Source organism: Lissotriton vulgaris, chromosome 1_1 (genome assembly GCF_964263255.1).
Source record: "Lissotriton vulgaris chromosome 1_1, aLisVul1.2, whole genome shotgun sequence".
NCBI classification, from domain to species: Eukaryota; Metazoa; Chordata; class Amphibia; order Caudata; family Salamandridae; genus Lissotriton; species Lissotriton vulgaris.
This window is the reverse complement of record NC_141685.1, coordinates 481,654,548-481,677,822: the sequence shown is the minus strand read 5'-3', so window position 1 is coordinate 481,677,822 and position 23,275 is coordinate 481,654,548. Positions and strand designations below refer to the sequence as shown.

Here is a 23,275-nt window from a genome sequence, read left to right as displayed (position 1 = left end):
AAAGTTAGCGAATCCTAGAAGCATCTGTATTTGTTTTACATTCGTCGGCACTGGCCAGGACACTATAGCCTGAATCTTCTTTGGATCCATACGAATGCCTGACGCAGAAATAACAAATCCCAAGAACTCCACTTCAGAAGCCCCAAACTGACATTTCTCTAACTTGGCGTACAAATGATGTTCCTGTAATGTCCTTAACACCTGTCTCACATGCTCTGTGTGATCAAGACCTTTTTCCGAATAAATGAGAATGGCATCCAAATACACTATAACGGTTTGGTCCAGATATTTACCAAGTACTTCATTGATGAAGAACTGAAACGCCGCGGGCGCGTTGCATAGACCAAACGGCATTACAGTGTATTCGAACAATCCGTACTTCGTCTTAAAAGCCGTCTTCCACTCATTCCCTGGCCGGACTCTGATAAGATGATATGCGCCCCGCAAGTCCAGTTTAGTGAATACTGTAGCCTTGCGGAGTTGGTCCAGCAACACGGAGATGAGCAGAAGAGGGTAACGATTTTTAACCGTTGCGGAATTCAAGGTGCGGTAGTCCACACAGGCCCTCAAGGACCCCTCTTTTTTGGGTATAAAAAAGATGGCCGATGACACGGGCGAAGAGGAAGGGCGTATGTACCCCAATGACAACATCTCATCTATATAGGTCTTCAAATGAGCCTCTTCTGGTTCAGATAATGCATAAACCCGACTACATGGCAACGGGGCACCCGGTATGAGGTCGATCTTACAATCGTATGATCTGTGGGGAGGGAGTCCTTGGGCACACTCTTTGTCAAACACCTCCTCATAGGCCGCATACTGTGGAGGGATTCTACACGTCTCGGTAGCCGCACAGGACAAAGGGTTAATCTGCTCCGCCGCCACTACATAACAGTTCTTTAAGCAGTGTACCGAGTCTAGGGTGACCAATCTTTGTACCCAGTCAATCCTGGGGTTGTGCGTTTGTAACCACGGGACCCCCAGAACCAAGCCAAACGAGGGGGCATCAATCAAATCGAAAACCACGGATTCCACATGCCCATTGTCACACACTAAACCCAAGGGCTCGGTCTGTCTGGTGATACACCCCGAAGTCAACTCGGTTCCATCAATGGCCCTTACTGGTTCCGGTTGTTCCTTTAGCTGACAAGGAACCTTCAATTTATCCGGCATTGATATATCCATGAAATTCCCGGTGGCCCCAGAATCAAGCAACACAGACACCGGGACACGGCTCTGCGCGGATATCAATAGCTGCGCGTTAATCACAAAATGCCTAGGGGCCTGATCAATCGCCCCCACCACTTCATATTGTAATGTCTTTTCCTTCTCCATTATCCGTTCTATTTGTATGCATGCCACCTTTTTCCCAAACCCTGCTCCAGAAGGTTTCACGGGACAATCACGTGCAAAATGCCCCCCTTGTCCGCAATACAAGCACACATTTTTCTCTCTCCTTCTCTTCTTTTCCTCTAGTGTCAAAGGGCCTCGTACTCCACCTATCTCCATAGGCTCGGGTGTAGCTTTACTCTCACCTCCCGCCTTTACCTCTGGTCTCACATAACCACCTCTTGAGTACTGAAATCTGCTACGCTCACCTCGCCGTTCTGTCACCCTATGGTTAAGTTTCACTACCAAGTCTATGAATGCCGCACAGTCTTCTGGAGGATCCACCACTTGAGACACTATGTCCTTCAATTCTTCGTTTAACCCTTGATAGAAAAGGGACGTCCTCTTTTCCGTCGGCCAATGTGTCTCAGAGACCAAGCAATTGAAGTTGGCGATATAAGACAACAAGTCCTGCCTGCCCTGCCGCAGTTTCAACAGCTCGGCGTCACTGGCCTGCATGAACGCATGTTTGGCAAATAGACTATGCATTAAAACTTTAAACGCCTGGTAGTTGTACAACACCCAGTCGTTATTTTCCACTAACGGAATTGCCCATTGGGCCGCGTTACCAGCCAGATATGACAATATGAAAGCAATTTTAGCGGAGTCGTCAGGAAAGGCATTAGTTCTGCACATAAAGTGCAGTTGACACTGGTTCACGAAGGTGCCAAATTTGTCACTGTCTCCTGTGAATCTCTCAGGGGGGGCCAAGGGCACTGCCACAGGAGTGGAGACTGTTACTGCTATTGGTGAACCGCCGCTAGCTGTACTAGATCCCGCTCCTCCAGTATACTGGAAGGTAGCTGGCTGAATCACTGGAGTAGTGCCCCTCTGCTGTGACTGTTCTCGGGCTCTTACTGCTACTAACTCCTGCTTCAGCCCTACATTCTCCTGCTGCAACTCTTGCACCTGTGCCTGCAGGGTGTGAACAGCTCCCATAATATCCTGCATTGAGGGGCCCCCCGTACCACCCCCCAGTGGATTCCCATCCTCATCCATGTTAGTCCGGGCAGTGTTATATTAACGTGGGCTCGATATTCTGTTAGATCCCCAACCGGCCCAAACACTGCAGGGACGTAGCATGCACCAGTCCCCTTCTCCTGCCCACTGGACACCCACAGGAACCACACTGTGGGTGCACCTATGGACTAGAAAAGAGGGTGGCTATATGAAGAAGACACCAAGTCTGCCACCCTTGACAGCACCAGGACACTGCTCCCACGATCTTTACGCTTCTGCACCTGTAGCACAAGTAGGGAAAAAGAACACGTTGTACATACACTGGGCACTACTAATATCAACCCCCAATGACCATGCCTTGTCCACCAGTTAGCCCCTCTCACCTGTGTATTATGCAGGCTTGGCCTCGCAAAGATGCTGTATAACGTGAAAAAACAAACGTTGTAAGGTTCGGACTGCTGAATAGACTATAGCAGTATCAATGTGGGAGCATGGGGCATGACACTGGCGCTGTAAAAAGTTGAATCGGGGAAAAAGGTCAGGGAAGGCAAGCAGCCACTACCAAAAAACCCCGTTAGAGGACTTCATGAATCCGAAGGGGCAGTGAACAGGGAACCCTCCGTGCGCTTTCCAAACAGCGCTTGTGTAAAATCAGAACCGCCGCGGAGTGACCCGAAACGTCACTTCCGCAAACAAGGAGGCGGATAGCGCTGAGGTTGGGACGCGCTAAAGTGTAGCGGCGGTTCTCAGCACTACCGCGATACGCTGGCAGGCTCGCTAGAGCGACCGGGAGCCCCCGGTTCACTCAAACAAAAAAACGGAAAGCAAAACTAAACCCCCCAGTGACGTGAAGAGAAAAGAAAGGGAAAAAGGGAAGGATACCAGGATACCTCTAAATACCTAACACAGGAGAGAAAAGACGGGGAAGGGACGGGAACGAGGTAAAAAACAGGAATGACCCTCCTCACGAGCCCGTGAGAGGGTACAGCTCAGCAAACAAGGGAAAGGACCACAGAGAGGAAAAAATCAGCTCTGCAGCCTCCAGCATCCAACAACCAGGAAGGGAATCCAAACACTGGCAATATCGAGCAATGAGCTAAAGGTAGGACTGACTATTTATCTCCCTACCCCTGGTCACATGATAGCAAGGCATGGCCATTGAAACAGTACTAGCTCGATTCCTAACACCTGAAGACATTCCGGTGAACCCGGAGAATCCCATAACGGGGCTAGGCTCGAAAAATAATTGAGGCCCACCAGATGTTTTAGTCTAGCCCATACAGGACTTTGAATTTAAACTTTTTAAAGAATTTTGGTGGACCGAATTTAAACAAAAAGCCCTCTTCAGGCAGACTGGCCCTCCTTAACATAGCTAGGAACATCTCTCCTGCCCCAGTATTAACAGGCATTTTAAAAAACATCTGCGAGTGTGTGAGCTGAAAGGCCCAGGCTCTAGTAATGTAGGTCAGGTAGCTCAAGACCACCCCTTCTCTCTCCTACGCCTTAGCTTTTTCCAGGCTATTCTGGTGGTTCTGTATGCCCAGGTAAAAGAGTTTACCGCCTGCTGAATTTTATCAATGGCTGGTATATCAAAGTGTCGGGGGATTGAGTTAAAGAGAAAGGTAGTCTTGGGTTGATTCACTATCTTTACTAAATTCACCCTCCCCAATATGGTTAAAGGGAGGTGGGCCCTGGATTGCATCTGTTTTTGACACTGCCTTGAGACTTGTGCTAAATTAACTTTTGCAGTCTTGGCTAAATCCTGAATGATTCTGATTCCCAAGTATTACATTCTGGGACTGACCCGATGTTGAAACCTGTCAAGATTCCAAATGATGATCTCAGTCTTCCCGGCATTCACTTCGTACCCTAAACCTGCCCGAATTCCTGTGCTAGTCTAATCACTGCTGAGAGCGTTGTTTCTAGATCTGCCGAAATAACCAAAATATCATCAGCATACAAGGCCACCTTCCTCTCCCTCTCTCCATAACTAAAAGGCACAATGCTAGGATAATCTCTAAGCTTCTGCTCATAAGGTTCTATGTACATGTCCAAAGAAGAGGGGAGAGGGAACAGCCCTGTCTGGTAATCTTGAGAGGTTTCGTCAGATTTCCATTGACCAACAGTCTGGCTGACGGCTTTTGATATAACAACTGAATAGTATGACAGAACTTTTTACCCATGTTAAATTTTGCCATGAATTCCAATAGGAAAAGCCAATTGACCCTATTGAAAGCCTTGGTGGCATCTAGAGTCAAGGCTGCAAGAGGGAGTAAATATGTTGAGGCAATATCTATTGCTCCAATGCGATCATATGTGAGGTCTTATAAGTGTCTTCCTTTAATTAACCCTTTTTGGTCTAGATGGAGGATGTCATCTTCCACAGACACCAGCCTTGCTGCCAAAATTGAGGCAAAGATTTTAAAATCCGCATTTAAGAGCAAAATGGGCCGGTATGACCCGCATCTTGCTTGATTTTTACCCGGTTTCAATATCAAAATGACTGAAGTGTCATTCCAAGACTCGGGGGGCCTTATACCCTCTGCTAGTATCATGTTAAATAATTGTGTTAATACCGGAATTATCACCTCGCCTAATGCTCTATATAACTCGGCTGGTAACCCGTCTGGCCCAACAGCTTTGTCTCTCTTATAGGCCCTTAAAGCCTTCTATACTTCCTCTTCAGTGATGTCTTGTTCTAGGTCCTTCTGTTGTTTAGGACTCACGGATGTCAATGCAGCCCTTTCCAACCTGTCTTTGACTTTTGGTCTATCCTCTATACAGTCTCCCTGGTATATGTCCTGAAAATATTCAAAGAAGGCCTGACCGATTTCTTTATCAGAGGATAGAACATCTCCCTCATCCCCAACTGTGATTTCCTTAATCTGATTGCGTAGCCGGTCTACTTTGGCCTTCGATGCCAATCATTTTCCTCCCCCTTCCCCGTACTCCACATGGGCAATCTTACTTGCCTCCCATCTACGCATAAGCATTGCTTGAAAGGATATTCTCCAACTGCTCCCTTAATCTCTTAAATTTACCCAGGTCTTCTTGCTGACTACCCACAGGAGCCTGCCTGTTCAGTTTTGCCTCCTCAGCCAACATTTCAGCCTCCAGAGATGCAATATCCCCCCTATACTTTTTGTTCCTATAATTGACCTGCTAGTAATAATGCCGCTTAAAAAGACTTTAAGGGAGTCCAAGACCACGGTGATAGTTGCTGTGGCCAAATTGGTTCTCAAGAAGAATTCGGTCTCTCGATGTAAGAAGGCCATCTCTTCCTCTTCTAGGAGCAAAGTACAGTCTAAAGACCATGCTCTCGACTCCCAGGCCTGGTCCCATTCGAGATCTAATAGTATTCCTGAATGGTCGGACATATGGGATGACAAGTAGATTTTTAACCTTACTCCTCAAACTATGGCCAACTAAGATATAATCTATTCTTGAATTGTGTCTGTATTTAAAGTTTCGATATGATACTCCCAGTTACTGACCCATCCCTTTCCTCCATATATCACATAAACCATTTTCAACCATCATGGTCTGAAGATACATCCTAGATCTTGACGGGACAATAGCTCTACTATTCGCAGATTTGTAGGGTTGAGAACGATGTTAAAATCACCGGCCATAATAACCGGTTTTGAGAAATCTAATAGATGCGAGAATATTGTTTTAAGGACTAAAGGGTCATACTGATTCGTACCATAGTAGCCAATCAAAGTAAGAAGAATGCCCATTATAGCAACCTTCGATATTATCCATCTGCCACCTGGGTCATCCATATGCCGTAGAATCTGGACATTGGCTTGCTTTTTAAAGAGAATCAGAACCCCTCTAATGTTGGCCGTCTGGTTTGTACAAATAAAGGAGTCAACCCATATCTGGCATTTAAGAATCTCCTTAGTTTCCTCCCTTAGAAGATGTGTCTCCTGGATGACAATTACCTGCACTGGAGATTCCCTTAGATATTGCAAAATTCTGGCTCTTCTAGACCTTATGCACAGCCATTGACATTCCAGGAAAATATCAAGAGCGATTTCATGGAGGCTTAAGTCTAAAACTCCAAGCCTGCTCTAACCAGGAAAAAAAACTCCAGACCCCTTGAAATCTCCCTGCAGCTAACTGGGCTATTTCTAATATATTTGAGGCAAATTAGGAATTTTTATATTTTATGCCCCTGTGCTCCCCAATGCCATCCCCCGACTCCTCTCACTCCCCGGAAAACCGATCACCCAATAATCTGGACCGGTGCTGTCCAGGTGTTGCACCCCAGAGCAACCCCATCCATCCCATTCCAAACATGTGTGGTATTCAAACAAAACAAAATTCAAACCCCTGTCAGAAGGTAAATACATTCAAAAAGCTCTAGTGCATAAGAGAATAGGTAAATAAGTGAGCCAATCAAAGTTCAAATCATCATTCATTCATTCTTATTTCTCATTTCAATTTGTACAAGATCGGGGGAAAGAAAGGGATCTGATATTAAAGGGCAAGCCCCTTACTTAATCTAAATTAAACCCAAAGTATAGAGAATTACTCTTGAGGGACTTTCTTTTTCCGATGGTGTCAAGCAACTCTTCAGCTTCCTGAACTGATCTAATAGTATGCATTTTATTGTTATGCATAACTTGCAGGAAGGCGGGGAATTTCAGCTGTACCACTGCACCAATCTTCTTGAAGTCATCCATCTTCCTACCTAGTTCCCACTGTCTCTCGAGGGTAACTCTGGCAAGATCTGAACGGATTTCAACGGAGAAGTCTCTGACCCTTAAAGTTTTTGCCTTTGAAGCCAAGTTAAGTATTTTCTCCTTCAGTGAGTAAGTGAGAAAATTAATAAGAATTTTTGGGTTCCTAGGTAACTGGTCTCTATGGGCTCTCTGTATGTCGTTACCTAGCGTCTCGAGTGACTTATCATGCTGCAAGGCTTCGGGGGCGTGGCTTGGCGGCTGATGTGGATGGCAGCGTGAGCGCTGGGCTCCGCTGAAAACCTCTGTAGAAATCCTGAAAAAGTGCATAAAACCGTACCCGATCCCTCTCCGGACGGTGAGAGTGGACGAGGGGACCAAGCTGGGACAGCAACTCGCTCCCGAGCAGGAGATAAATCGCGGCTATCGGGAAGAGAATTGGAAGGAGGAGGGAGGCTGAGAAGACGAAGAAAATGGTGCCGCCTGCATGAGGGGGTCGACCAAGTCGGACCACGAGAGTGCGGAGCCGGGACTGCCAGCGAGCAGCCGAGGGCACTGAACACATCAGGCAGGGAGAAGGTTTGCGAGGAGCCGAAAATCGGGAAGCGTGAGGCTGAAGGGGTGGATCGCGGTACACACTACTGGGAGGTTCCACACAGCGGCCCATAGGCAGTGAGGGGAGAAGGGAGGCTGGAGCCCTGAGAACAGGAGCGCGAACACCACCGGAGCGCAGATCCTACGGTGCGCAGAACAGAGACGAACATTCTCAGAGGGGATAAACGGCCACGCGGTCAACAGGCGGTCCTGCATGGGTGAATGAGCACAGACGGGAAATGGAGCGACGTGCCCTGGAGGCGGCGGAGGAGCCCCGGGAATACAGCGATCTGCACACTGGATTGAGCATGGCACGGAGAGCTGTGGGAGGTTGATAGGCCCCTGTATATGGCAGGAAAGCACAAGAGGGGCAGAAAAGCAGGTTCCTCTGCACCAACGGGCTGAGTGAAAGGATGTTCGTGAGACGCTTGGGGGAAACAAGGGCGCCATCTTGCCTGCATCAGAAGCTGACGGCGATAAGAGAAACGCCACAACATAGGGCCAGGATGCAGGGCTTATGAGACCCAAGGTGTGATGCATGACAGGGATACACGGACCGTAGTTTGGAATTGTGTGTCCTAGAGAATTGCACCTCAACCTAAGGGCGATTTCAAGACAGAGGTGAGACTGCGACCTTCCGAACGCAACACAGGAGCCGCCGCGAATGAGGGGCGCTTAGTGTGGGGATATCTGATGGAGAGACGTTGGGCTGAATCGGTGTCTGAAGGGAGTACAGACTGGGGAATGTACATACAAGGCGAACTTGGGAAAGAGGGATCAAGGAGTCCCGCGGATATCAACAAAAGTAGGGAAGGAGCGTGAAACCTTGTTAAGGGTATTTACTAACCGTTATCATGGGCAAGCCAAAAGCGAAAAAAGAGGAGTCGCAGCAACAATCTGACACTGAGCTCCAGTCCCAAAATGAACAGGAATTGCAGGAGACGCATCAGGAATCAGGCATAAAATTACAGTTTGACAAAATCTTGGTGGCCATAGCGGATTCCCGAGCAGCCCTACAACAAGACATAGCTCAAGTGGCGACAGGCCTAGAACTCTTGCGAGCGGACCATTCAAAATTAAAAGATAGAGTGGAGACCATGGAAAAGGCAATTCAGGAGGTGGCACCGGCGCAGACCGCGCTAACTGTGACAGTGGCTAATGTGCTGGAGCGCATTGGAGTGCTGGAAAAACGAGCCGATGATGCGGAAAGTAGGAACAGAAGAAACAACATACTCATAGTGGGACTGCCGGAAAAAGCAGAAGGGCCAGATATGGTGCGCTACCTAGAGGACTGGCTGAAAACGGTGGTAGCTGCTGAGGGTTTGTCAGCCTACTATACCCTAGAAAGAGCGCATAGGGTTCCTGCGAAACCACCGCAACAGGTTTGACGCCCCAGACCGGTGATAGCATGGTTGCTGCACTTCAGGGACAGGGACTTGTTGCTCCAGAGAGCCCGTACTGATGGCCCCTTTCATGTAGGCAATAGTAAGGTGACCCTGTTCCCGGGCTATACTTATGAGATCCAACGCCGAAGGGCGTCCTTCCAGGAATTGAGGGCGGAAGGCTTGCAGTACTCGTTGTTGTTCCCGGCTAAATTGAGGATAGCGCTAGATGGAAAGACTCACTTTCACGAAACACCTGAGGAAGCGCGGGAGTGGTTAGAGTACTACAAAGCGGGTAAAGATGGCCCAGAGCATTGAACATCTGACCGCGTGGAGGACTTTGTAAATCGCAGTGGATACGATGCCGACGGCGCGGACTGCAGAAACCGACGCTGTCACAGACTGAGGTGGAACGGCGGGATGTCCTGAAGGCAGTAATGGATATCTCCAGCGAACTGTTAGGAAACTCGCAGAAGGACACAGATGATGAGAAGGAAGTTGAGCACTCGGACACTAACACGTCAGGAGCTGAAAGCGTACAAGCACCATTGGTCACTCCGGGAACGGTGAATGAACTGCTGGATGAGTAGAACTAGATAATGATTGAGTGAAATGGGGTTGCTGGGAGCGAGGGATGATGGCTGAATAAAGATACAGATTTATTGATGAACCTATTGGACGCACAGTAGAGATGACCTTAGGGTCGGAGTCCACAATGGCGTACCAGGGCAAGGGTTGAGTAGTTGTGGAGGTCTGACATAGTGTCTGAAGGGGGGTAGGGGAAAGGGAATGTCATGTTTCTGGAGGGGGTTTGCGGCGGGTTTAGAACCGAAAAGCACAGGGTTGCCGACCGGCACTAAGCTCCCCCCGTTGCCCTTAAGGCAGGCCATCTGTGACGACTGGTGGGCTAAGTGACGACTTAGTTGTTACAAAGGTTTGGATGGGGCCTAGCAATGTTGTTCTAGGTCCTGTTCTTGGGAGGGGGAGGGGTCAGAGGAGTTAGGGAAGGGGAGAGAATGGGGGAACCACCAGTGTGTCGGATACGAGGAATGAAGTTATGAAGGTGGTACTGAACAGCAATGGGGACAACACTTGATTTAAGATGTCTTACCTGGAATGTGAGGGGCTTGCACACGATGACAAGAAGGCACAAGATGCATGCCTATTTGGTTAGAAGGGGAATACACATAGTGCTGCTCCAAGAAACGCACCTTACAAAGGCAGAGGAAATAGCTCTACAACGAAGATGGAGAGGGCAGGTATTCAGCACTGCATATTCAGCCTTTGCTAGAGGAGTACTGATATGGATAAGGGCAGGGGTGCCGTTCCAGGTCACGAAGCAAACTATTGACCCAAAGGGCAGATTTGTGGCCATGGAAGGGAGATTGAGAGGGAAGGAAGTTGGACTGTGTAGTATTTACGCCCCAAACACTGAACAGGCGTTTTTTTTGGAACAACTGTCTTCCTCACTAGGACATTACATCGCAGGGCCAGTGATATTAGTGGGAGATTTTACCTCTATTGTAGATGTGTCCTTGGACAGATTGCACCCACCTTTACTGGACTCTCCTGTGCATAGAACGGCCAAGGGATGATCGAATTGTCAGACTAAATGGAGTTTGATAGACGAGTGGCGCACACAACACCCGCAGGCCAGAGAATATTCCTACTTTTCAGCAGTGCACGAGTTACATGTTAGATTGGATGCAGTCTTGTGCTCGTCGCAGATAGCTCCCACAGTGGCGCACACAGAATATCTCACACGAACGTTATCAGACCCTAATCCACTATTATTTGACTTGCGTTGGTTGACAGTGCGGTCGGCTATTCCAACGTGGAGGCTTCGGCCTGAAACGTTGGAAGACCCGGCTTTACACAGCGGCATAGGAGAGGGAATAACACATTACTTTTCTGAAAACGCGAACAGAGCAACCACGAGGGCGATAGAGTAGGACGCATTTAAAGTAGTGATATGGGGGATCTGCATCAGTAAACACATGGGGGTTAGGAAGATCTTGCTACAGGAAGTAGGAAAAGCTGAGAGTAAGCTGAAGACAGTTGAATTACCTCGACCTGGTCACCCTGAAATACAGTAGGAGCTGGTGGCAGCCAAGTAAGCAGTGGCAGAGGAGGTGGAAAGACTGAGGAACTATGTCTACAAGGCCTATATTACACGAGCGCATGATGAGGGTGATAAAGCAGGATCGTTGCTGGCGTGGCTAGCCAATCCGATAACATGGGGTTCTCCGATCTGGGCCTTAACGGAACGAGGAGGTGACACGGTCTTTACGCAACGAGTAATTTTGCACAGGTTCTAAGCTTATTATGGAAAGCTATCTGAAAGTACTCTGGTAGCTACGGACTCAGACATAGAAGCCTTCTTGTAGACTGTTCCCCTACCGCAGTTAGAAGAGGAGTAAGCGAAATGTTTAGGTCAGGAGATCACATTGGAAGAGGTATGGTGCACCATTAAGCATATGGCCCATAATAAGACACCAGGTGTGGATGGGTTACCGATAGATTTTACCTACAGTTTATTGACCTTTTGGCCCCCTAACTGCTGGAGGTTTATAATGAAGCGAAGGAGCTGGGTTGTCTCCCTAGTACCATGAGAGAAGCGCTTGTTATCCCGTTGTTTAAGCCTGGGAAGGATAGCACAGATATTGCGGGTTACAGACCACTATCCATGTTGACCATAGATTATAAGGTTTTGAGCAGGATATTGGCGAAACGACTGCTGCAGCACATGACAGGTCTGGTCCATGACGACCAAGCGGGGTTTATTCCAACCAGGAATACAGCCAATAACATACGGAAGCTGATACGGATTATGGGAGAGGTAAATCCAGACGCTCTGAACCCAATTGGGGTGTTGTGGATATAGAAAAAGCCTTTGACAGCTTAGAATGGAGGTACCTGCGTGCAACATTGGGGCGTTTTGGGTTAGGGGAAGATTTTGTGAACTGGACGAGGGTGCTATATAATGATGCCGTGGCTAGAGTGAAGGTAGGGGGGCTGATATCACATCAATATGGAGTTGCACGTGGCACAAGACAAGGATGTTCGCTCTCCCTGTTACTGTTTGCATTAGCGATAGAGTCCCTGGCGGCGAGAGCGAGACTGGGTAGACACTATGAGGGCCTAGACTTCAGGCGGGACCAGCAGTATATTTCGCTATACGCGGATGATTTACTGATGTTTTTAGGAGACACTGATGCGGCGCTGGATGGAGTGGCAGCCCTGTTGTCAGGGTTTGAAGATGTTTCAGGGCTCCATGTAAATTGGCCCAAGACATGCCTGTTCCCAATAAAGCACGGTGGGCGCCCACCGGAGCGGATGAGCATAGTGCGTTGGGAGCCGACGTGTCTGGTATATCTAGGTGTGAACAAATACCTTGGAGTGACGGACATTCTGGGGGGGAATCTAGGACGATGTGTGAGAGACTTGAAGGGTAACATGACCTTTTGGTCCACACTGCCATTGTCTGTGATGGACCGCATTGCTTTATTGAAAATGGTAGCGTTACTGCGACTGCTATACTACCTTAGGACCCTGCCTGTTTGGATACCGAACTTAGTCTTTAGGTCTTTGCGCTCCCTGATAATAAGCTTTTTATGGGGTGTAGGAAGAAGAAGGGTTGCACTGAACACCTTGATACATCTGAAAGCTGAAGGGGGCTTAGCGGTTCCAGATTTTGAATTATATTACTTAGTGTCACAACTCCAGGTGCTAACACAGGAGATCGCGACGGAGTTTAAAGGCCCAGATAAAAAAAGAGGGACAGGAATACCACGACTTGTGCTGTCCTATATAATCTTACAGCAGAAATTAGACCTGGCCCACCTTACACAGGAGGAGAAAAAACTACGATTGTGCTGGAATCGCAGCCAGCGCAAAGCGGGAGTGCTACATCCTTATGCGCCAGAAATACCGTTGGGGATGATTACGGCGTTACCGCACAGGATTGACTGGACGCCTTTGATTGAATAGGAGCAAGCTGGGATACAGATAATTAGGGATTTGTATGAAGACGGGGAACTGTTGCCATACGGGGCCTTACAGGACAGGTATGTCCTTCCCAGGGGAGGCTTCTTATTGCACGCGGCGGTGGCGCATGCCATACGACTGCAGTGGCGAGAAGGAACAAAAGAACCCAAAGTGACAAAGGCATGTCAATACGTGGTAATGGCGGCGGAAACTTTTAAGGCGGTCACGTGTTTATATTTAAGAATGTTACATGAATATTTGGGGCCCCTAGCGGGTTTGAGAGTAAAGTGGGAAGAGGGAATCGGGAAACAGATATCAGAGACGGCATGGGAACACATAGTGCGTAGAGCTTGGAAGGGCACGAAGAATGCGCGATTCCAATCAGTGCATTTCTTTATATTGCACAGAGCATACCTGACGCCTGGAAAGATTAAGAAGTATTTTAATGTGGAAGAAGCGGTGTGTCCCAGATGTAGGAGGGAGGAAGTGGAGTTGGAACACATGCTGTGGGAGTGCCCGAAGATAGGAGATTATTGGAAGGAGGTGGGAAACATATTGAATGAGGTAACAGAAAGAAATTTAACATTCGACATGGCAACTTGCATAGTACACTGGTTCCTACACACATCCAAAACAAAGCTGACTAGTAAATTTGTGGACCTGGGGTTGCTGTTAGCGAAAAGGGAAATAAAGAGGTGCCCGAAAGCAAAAGAGGGCCCCTGTAGCGGGAGGTGGAAATCAGAGCTGCAGAAGTGGGCCAGCAGCAACAGTGCACTCAGATTCAAAAAGGTGAAACGTACAAAAAAAGAAAATGACTTTGAAACAGCACGCGCCTGGGAAATGATGGTGCAAGCACTAGCTGACACTTACCAGGAAGAAGACTAGGACAAGGTTACTAGAAATTGTAAATCCCCAGCTGGTATACGTTAGGATTGGCCACGCTGTAGTGTAAATGCAGAATGCAGTTTGAAATGGATATTCACAGTCCGACACACTGGGGGAGGAGGGGAGGGGGTGGTAGTGGGTGGGGTTTCAAGTAAGACAAGTAGAAGGTTACAAGATAATCCATTGAATGATGCAATGTACAAGGAGGTGGGAACAAGATCATGGGGGAGGTGGGGGAGGTAATTGAAGGCGGATGCAATGGTATTTTGAAACAAACTGATTGTTCAGAAAATAATAAAATTGTTTAAAAAAAAATCATGCTGCAAGGCTTCCTTAAGCAGTAAACAGATATACACTTTAGGATCAGACCCTTCACTCCCTTCCGGAATGTTCATAAGGCGGAGATTATTCCTATGCGAGTTGTTCTCCAACGTCTCCTTTCTATCATGAAGTGTTGCTTCCTCCCTTTTAAGTGACTGGATTTCAACCTCTGCAACCCGAGATTGTGTTTTAATTCTTCAACAGATTTCTCTAGGGACTCCATCCTGGTGTTTAGGAGATCAACTTTCCTCTCTAGGGATTCACAACACTCCCTAATCTAGCCTTGATTGGTAGCCGATAAAGAGAAGCTCTTTTTTTATATCATCTGTTAACGAGGCAAACAGAGTTTGCATTGAGACTGATGGGGCCCCCCCCGGGACTTGGAACTCAGAATCTTTATCCACCCCACCGCACTCATGACTGACAATCACAACATGGTTCTTTTCAACCTGCTAAATGGTTTTATCAGGTGCTGACACATGTGAACTGTTGGTAACCGTGGTTAATGATTTGGCCAGGGTTGAGAGGGAGTAAGCCTGACTTTACTGATGGAGAGTTCCTTTTATTCCTCCCGGACATTATACTCCTGCCTTTAACCTGATAGTTTTGGAACGCTGTACAGTTTATAGATGTAACTTCGTTTGAAAATGTGGCTGATGCTGGCGCAGCCTCAGGTACCTTAGGTACCTCCGTTGACCCGAGGGAACCGGCAAGCCATCGCTCTGCGGCCCCCCTCAGCTCCAGGGCGGCCTTGCTCCAATGAGGAAGGCAGGACGAATGAAGAGCAACGAGGGATCCTACACACATCCCCAAAGAAACACAACAGAGGGCTCAAAATACAGCGCAGAGCCTAAGAAAATGGGGATTTGGCGGAGGGCCGTGGCAGACCTGAGGCGTTGGGGGGGGGGGGGGTGCGCAGAGGTGGCGGTGTGACGGGCGGGAGGGGTGGGCCGGGGATGGTGGGGTGGGTCGGTGGGGGTAGTGGAGGGGTGGCGGGGGAAAGTGAGGGGGCGGGGGGAAGTGGCGGGCAGAGGGTGGTTTTCGGTGAAAGGGAGGGGAGTGGAGGTGCGACTTGGGGGGGAGTATGCTGTGGTGGGCATGGGGGAGGTGCGGGGCTGAGATGGGGTTTCGGGGGGTGGGGTGGGCCGGGGGGGTGGAACGGGGAGGGGGGTTGGGACCTGGGGGGCGGAGGGATCCCGTCGCGGCGCGGAGGTCACTCGGCGGGTTGGGGGAGGGGAGCGGCGATGGCGTGGTGGGGGTGGGGGCAGTGCGTGGGGGGGTGACGGGAGTGGTTTTTACCCTGGCATGCTGGACTCCACCTTTTTTCCTTGGCAGGAGCTGTTTGCGAGGCGCTTGGGGGAGCAGCATGCGGCTCTCCCGCCGAGTGGATAGGCCGGCTCTGTTTGGTGCGGGCGGCCGAGCTCCAGCGAGGGACCTACATCATGACCATGGCGAATGGAGGCGGGATGCGTCTATGCCGGCCCCTCCCCGAAGGGTCTTTAAGGCCACCGGGGGTAGAGGAGCGAGGATGGATGTGAATATTTCTGATATGAATGCAAGTGCGGAGGATGGGAGGGCGAGTGTGGACTTGATGGACTTGATGCGGGTGTGTCGGGAAAGAGCGGGTTTGAGCCGGCTGGAACCCCAAGTGGGGGGCCGGGGTGGTGTGGAACCGGCTGTTGGAGAGTCGGAGGAAGAAGGAGAGCTTCGGGCGGACGGGGGGGCATGTAATGTTGTTGACAGTGTATTACAGGTGCCAGCAAGGCAAGAAGCGCCAAGGGTGACGGCCCCCTCAGCTCCACTGGTTAGGCGGCGGGATCCAGCAAGAACGCCGACCTTGACGCCAGGTAAGACAGATGATGGCGCGGGGGGTGGCAAGCGGCGTTGTGTGCAGGTTTCAGTGGGGACGGGGGGGCAACGGGGAGGATGGGTGGCGGCTTTTGCGGGGACGGTACGTGCAGGACGCGCGCGTTGGCACAGACGGAGCGGCACAGGGCGGGGAGGGGCCAAGCGCGGGCGGCGGGTCGCCGGCGGCAGGGGAGAAAGAGACGGCAGGGGGGGAAAGGAGAGTTGTGTGGTTCCAGTTCGGAAATTACCGTACATGGGGCTGACCAAGCCGCTGGGGGCCCACCTTTCGTCGGCGACGAAGGACAAGATCTGGAAAGGGGAATACGTTGACATCCTGAAGCTTCTGCACAGGGAGTTGACGTCCAAGGAAGGGTCAAAGGAGGAAGAGCAGGAGTTAGCTAGGCGCCCAAAGGTTCCCCTGACGCTAGACAACTGGTCGGCGGCTTTCCTTATTTATGCGAGCGTGTATTGCGAGAAGTTCCCGGACCGGTGCGTCGCGCTGTTCAAATACATGGATGTAGTACGGAGGGCACAGGTGACCTACGGCGGGTACGCGTGGTCCCACTACGACGAAGAATTCCGGGCGCGCATGGCGGCCGACCCGGAAGCGCAATGGGGGGAGCTGGATTCGGATTTGTACCAGCAAACGATGGGAGGGGCCAAGTTCGGCCACACTATTTACACAGCGAGCGGTTTTGCCGCTGGTGTCGCCCCCCTTTGCGGCCTGCCCCACCCATGGGGGGGTGGGTCAGGGAGACTCTGGCAGTCAGGCCGCAGTCGGGGCCTGCTGGGACTTCAATAGAGGAGCCTGCGGGTGGGCGGCACGAGTGCTCGTCGTGCGGACTGAGGCATCCAGTGCTGCGTTGCTGGAGGCCCGGGGGCCCACCGGGGCAGCAGCCCGCTCAGGGAGGGACCCCAGCCAGAGGGGGACCGGGCGGGGGACGCGGAAGGGGCAGAGGGGGGGAGCCGGGGCCCAGGGCAAAGGCTCGTACGCCGGTAAGGATTGAGCGGATGGAGCCCTGGTTGGCGGCATATCTGCGGGCGGAGGATGCTGCAGTTTTGCGTCGGGTTTCCGGGAGGGATTCAGGCTGGGGTACGAGGGCCCCCGGATTGCTCGCTGGGTGGACAATCTGAAGTCGGTGAATGCGCACAAGGGCATTGTGCGCGAGAAGCTTTTCAAAGAGGTCAGTGAAGGTAGAATGGCGGGCCCTTTCACGGCACCGCCGTTGCCGGGCTTAATCATTTCCCCCATCGAGGTGGTGCCCAAGAAGGAGGAGGGGCAGTTCCAACTGATACAGCAATTGTCTTGGCCGGAGGGGGAGTCGGTCAATGCCTACATTGCGGCGGATTTGGCGTCAGTGACCTACTCGTCGGTGGACGTGGCGCGGAGGCTTGTCGCGGCGGCGGGTCGGGGCGCACTGATGGCGAAATGTGATATCAAGTCGGCTTTCCGACTTCTTCCGGTGCACCCGGCGGATCACCAGGTGCTGGGGATCCAGTTCCAAGGTCTCATCTTTGTGGATAAGGCACTGCCTATGGGGTGCTCCATTTCATGCGCGCTGTTTTATCGTTTCAGCTCATTCCTACAGTGGGTTTTTTCCAGGCGCACAGGCTCGGAGTCAGTGACGCACTATCTGGATGACTTTTTCCTGGTGGGGCGGCCCGGTAAGGAGGACTGTCAGCGGCAGCTGGATGGTTTGGCCGGGTTGATGGGGGACTTTGGGGTTCCCCTGGCGCCAGAGAAGACGTGCGGTCCCAGTACAGTGTTGTCCTTTCTCGGTATTGAGCTCGACTCGGTCGGCATGGAAGCACGCCTATCGGATGACAAGAGGTCTGCAATGCTGGTTTTGGTGGATGGAATGTTGTCAAGGAGGAAAGTGACGGTCCGGGAGGTGCAGGTGTTGTTGGGTCATTTGAATTTTGCCTGCCGCGTGGTGCGGGCGGGCCGAACGTTCTGCCGGCGTTTGGGGTTGGCGTTGTCCGGGTTGTCTTTTCCTCATCACCATGTGCGTCTTTCCACGGGAATGAAGGAAGATCTGCGCATGTGGCTGGCGTTCTTGGAACGGTTTAATGGTGTACCTATGGCACCGGCGGAGGACTGGGAGTGGGACGTCACGATGTACTCGGATGCGGCGGGCGACGGCGGCTTCGGTCTGTACTGGGAAGGAAAGTGGTGCACAGAGCAGTGGCCGGAGCATTGGCAGGCGGGAGGGAGGAGCATTGCGTTCTTGGAGTTGTTCCCGTTGGTGGTGGCAGTCACGGTGTGGGTAGGGGCGTTGGCACACAAGCGCATGTTGTTTCGAGTGGACAACATGGCTGTCGTGCAGGTGGTGAACAGGCAGTTGGCCAGGGACCCGCAAGTGCTGAAATTGATGAGGGTGTTTGTGTTGCGCTGCTTGGAGAATAACATACTGTTTCAGGCGCCCCACGTCCCGGGTGTGGACAATGACATTGCCGACGCTTTGTCTCGTTCACAGTGGGAGAGGTTCCATGGGCTAGCCACGACAGCGGAGGAAGTCAGGACGCCAGTGCCGGAGGACCTGTGGTCGGTGGGCGATGCCGGGTCTTTCAGCTGGTGAAGGGGTTGGTAGCGGTGTCTACATGGAAGGCTTAAGAGCTAGCTTGGGAGGAATTCCTGCAGTCAGGTGCGGTGAGGCAAGGGGACCGGTGGCGGCGCGAGGATCAGGAGGTAAGGTTCATGCTGGCGCTCATGGATAAAGGTATGTCGCAGGTGTCAATTGCGGGCAAGTTGTCGGCGGTGGCGTTCATGGGCAAGATGTGGTGGGGGTACCCCCCGTCGGCGGGAGAACTGGGGACTCGTTTGCTGGAGGGGTGGGTGAGAGAAAAGGGTGCGAAGGTGCGGCTGCGCCATCCCATCACGGTGGAATTGCTGGAAGGAGTAATCTGCGCTCTCCCGGGGGTGTGCAGGGATGAAGGCGAGGTGGTATGGTTTTCTACCTTGATGTCTTGGCTTTTCTTCGGGGCGTTTCGAGTGTCGGAGTTGCTGGGCGCGAAGGGGAGGCGGGGGTTGTTGTGGGGGGATGTGGAGGTGCGAGCTCAGGAGGTGGCGGTGCGTTTGCGACGCTCGAAGACGGACCTGCGGGGGACGTGCGGTTGAGGGAGGCGGAAGGGTTGTTGTCACAGTGATGCCCTATTTTGATATGTGTGTCTTTGCAGGTGCTGTGGCGGGGCCGGAAGTGGCTGTTCTGAATGTATATATTGTGGGACATTCATTCGTCAAGAGGGCAGAACAGGCGGAGTGGGACAGGCATCGGACACTCAATTTGGGATTGGGTGCGGGGTTGTACAGGTGTCATTGGAGGGGAAAAGGGGGTAGGCATTGGCATGAGTTATTGCCCTTGTTGAACATGGTGGTGAGAGGGGGGGGGGTTTGCCCGGATGTGGTAGTGATTCATCTGGGCGAGAACGATTTGGTGCAGTGCAAGGGGTTGGCACTACTCAAGCAAATGAAGCGGGACCTGAGAGAAATCAAGAAGCAATGGGCGGGCTGCCATATTATCTGGTCTGAGTTTATTCCCAGGCGGGTGTGGAGGGGGGCTGAGCGTCCAGGAGCCATTGACAGGGCACGGAGGAAGATCAATCGAGAGATGCGTGAATTCTGTGCCAGGGAAGGGGTGGGGAGGATGGAGCACCCGGAGTTGCGCTATGGTGCGATCTATTTTTTCCGGGAGGATGGGGTTCACCCGTCCAGGTATGGCATGGAGCTGTATATAGTCCAACTGAAGGAGGCTTTGGATGGGGCTTTGGGGGTGCTCAGGTATCCCAGGAGGCAGGAGTCCTAGGGGGGGGGGGTCAAAAGTCATAAGCGACTTTCGAGTGGCGCTGTCCTAAGGAGATAGGGTGGTTTTGCTGCAGGCCTGGGACTGTATGGTAGCGGGGGTGAGGTCATGGAGGTCATTGGGGCATTCAGTAGAGGGGTAGGTTGCTGAGCGGATGTGTTGTATTACAGTTGCAATATTTGGGGTAACATTTTATGGGTGGGGGTGGGGGGGCTGTCAGGCAGTTGTTATTTAGTGAGCAGTAGTTTTGTTCGGCACAGGCCAGGTAGGACATTGTTGTAGGTGCACCTGATTCCAATAAAGCGGCCTTTTTCACACAATTTGGTTGTCTGTGTCAGTGCTTCCCCCCCCCCTCACCTACTGGTGTGCCCCAATGGGGATTTGGGGGGGTGGCCGACCAGCGGGAGGCTCGCCCCCCCGGGGAAGTTTGGGGCACCAGGGGAGGGAGGGGAGGAAGTGTGACACCAGGGGCTCGCCATAGCTGGCGTTTTTGGGCTGGTCGGGTGGTTTAGGCCCCTTTTTGGGCTGGTTGTATATTTAACCGGCCATTTTGTGTCACCGCACACTGTTTGTGGTGACACAGCAGCCAGGGCATAGGCATTTTCGTGGCCCTCCCACCCACCCTACATGAAAAATTTGGTCCTTTGGGGTTCTTTCTGGGGTGTTGGGGGGTTTTGGTACTGGCTTTGAGGTGTTTTGTTGGTTGATGGTGCACTGGTTAGGGTTACAGTTGTGTTGTCGCTGGAACAGGTGCGGTTTCTGGGGCGCTGTCCTAAGGAGATAGGGTGGTTTTGCGGCAGGCCTGGGACTGTATGGAAGCGGGGGTGAGGTCATGGAGGTCATTGGGGCATTCAGTAGAGGGGTAGGTTGCTGAGCGGATGTGTTGTATTACAGTTGCAATGTTTGGGGTAACATTTTAGGGGTGGGGTGGGGGGGGCTGTCAGGCAGTTATTATTTAGTGAGCAGTAGTTTTGTTCGGCACAGGCCAGGTGGGACATTGTTGTAGGTGCACCTGATTCCAATAAAGCGGCCTTTTTCACACAATTTGGTTGTCTGTGTCAGTGCTTTCCCCCCCCGCACCTACTGGTGTGCCCCAAAACCCTCCGTCAACTCAACGCATGAACAAAACCAGGTAATGCGGTATCCTGCTTTAGAACGGAAGAGAGGTGCTCTGGGTGCAAGCGGCTGCTCACGTAGCAGACACCATGTTCTCCCACAGGACACACCTGTTGTTTACCCTCAAAAGGTGCTAGTATTGTGTATTATGCTTTGGCGAGTAGTATAAAACACCTAATATTAATATGACAATCAGAAGAGTGCCTTCAGGCACATTTACAGTCCACCTTTACAGTACCTTAATTTACTTGTAATAGACTAAATTAAAAACTGTGCTGAAAATTTGAGTACAGATGCTATCCACTAACCATCTGGCAGAAGTAATAATATGTTGTGGCCTAATTAATGTTATGGCCTTCTGTAGAATATAGGAATAACCCAAGCACAGTCACATCACACAGCTGCTATTGCGATGCACTTCCCGCTGCCACTCTATTTTGATTCAAGACATTGAAGACAGTAAAAAAGTAAATGTAAGCTAAAACTATATAACAGTCAATCGATTAATCAAAGGAAGGTTTATTCAGCTGCATAAAAATGCAATGAAAGCACAAACAGCAATCATAACAATAAGTATTATAATATAACACACAAACGTAATACTGAAACCAGGAGCATGAAATGCAGTACAATAACCAGTTAAGGTACTTAACCACATATGTTAATACAAGACACTGTTGCATAATAAACATTGAAATCAGACAGCATCTCTAAATGCATGAGAGTGGGTATTCACCTGATAACACCACAAGCTTTATGCAAACAGATCAACAGTTTTAAAGAAAATGATTTATAGCAAAAAGAGATAACATTGACAACAAAAGATGGACTCAGAGCTGTGTCCCCCCTTTGGAAAAGTATACAGCAAACTGCGCCCAACCTGAAGCAACAAAGGAAATGCCTCTCCCAAGGGATAATAACAGTTGTTAAGTATAACCCATGGTCTAATACATTATGGAACGAAAGGTACACACAAACTGAAGGTTAAGAAGCTCAGATGCCTTGTGTGAGGTCATACAATTAAAAATAAATGTTACCTAACCCTGTTTTCATTTAACTTAATGAAGTTATACAATAGAGACAATCTGGTGAGGTTGCTGAACAAGGATTTAATATATTTCAGCCAAGGAATTCTAAGTGCATCGCAGGAGCTGAGACAATCATTAAAAATTGACCTTTTAAGAGAGGCTTTAGGGTTAGATCAAATTGATAGCCACAATGATAAGTGATCCAACAGAATGAAAGCCTCAATGTATGACAGACCAAACTCCTCATTACATCATTCATGAGAAGTAGTAGAAGGCAAACACAATAACCTATGGCAGAGGCACTTTTCCTTTTGTTGTAGTTTGGCGTTGGAAGAATAACCTGAAATAAAAGTGTCATAGAACAAAATAGAGACACATTTAATTTTGTAAATCACTAACATCCGATCAAGAGGTTTCTGTCCCAATTTAGAGACAGATTTAGAAACAGCCCCTACAGATTGGGCACATTTAATACATTGCATGTTACTTGCATGATCAAATGTAACCTCCAGAAGTGATAAACTCTCTCAGTGTTCTGGTTTTCACACTGGTTTTGGTGTTAGTTGTTTTTGGCCCACATATGGGTTTTAGAAATATCACTTTCCAATCCATAAAGATGACAAGATCATCTACAAATGTTTTCAAGGCATTAGCACTTTGATAAATTAAAACAGCACCCTCTGCGTGATGACCTATCCAGCTAGTAGTCTTTTGCGCAATTTGAAGCATATCTTGTACCTAGGAGATTAGATAAGGATTAAGGGCCATATGTATGAAAGTTAAATTTTGAGATTCTCAAATAGCGATTTTTAGTGAATCGCTATTTAAGTATCGCAAAATGCTATGTATGTAGGATTTGCAAATAATTTTGCGAACCCTACATATTCCTTAACTGCGAATCGCAAATTGCAATTGGCAATTAAGGAATACCTCCCCATTCATTCCTATGGGCCTAGAGGCCCATAGGAGTGAATGGGAAGACATTCTCAATTTGCGATTCTCAATTAGAGAATCGCAAATTGAGAATGCAATTTCAAGGGTGCCAGGGTGTCAAAAGGACACCCTGTTGCACCCCTGAAATGTGCATGAATGCCCATGTGGCACACATACATGCCCTAAGGGCATGTATGTGTGCCACATGCCACTTTGAAAAATGCAAGAAAGTGCATTTTTCAAAGAAATCGCAAATTACCACCAGCTTGAAGTTGGTGGTAATTTACGATTTCTTATGGCCTAATTGCACTTTTTCTGGGCCTCATACATTGCATTTAAGGAAT

At 50.1% G+C, this 23,275-nt stretch overlaps 1 protein-coding gene across 1 annotated transcript; it reads left to right on the top strand.

Moving 5' to 3' along the window:
- Positions 1–15,734: 15,734 nt before the first annotated feature.
- LOC147747376 (uncharacterized) lies at positions 15,735–19,857 on the top strand. Its single transcript, XM_086936256.1, has 2 exons — positions 15,735–16,053; positions 19,232–19,857. Exons 1-2 carry the CDS (start codon positions 15,735–15,737, stop codon positions 19,855–19,857), a joined length of 945 nt encoding a protein of 314 aa, XP_086792382.1.
- Positions 19,858–23,275: the final 3,418 nt, after the last annotated feature.

Coding starts and splice junctions, on each gene's coding strand:
- LOC147747376 (XM_086936256.1), top strand. CDS start 15,735: ATGGATGTGAATATTTCTGATATGAATGCAAGTGCGGAGGATGGGAGG. Junction 16,054..19,231: donor AACGCCGACCTTGACGCCAG/GTAAGACAGATG, acceptor GTGTCTTTGCAG/GTGCTGTGGCGGGGCCGGAA.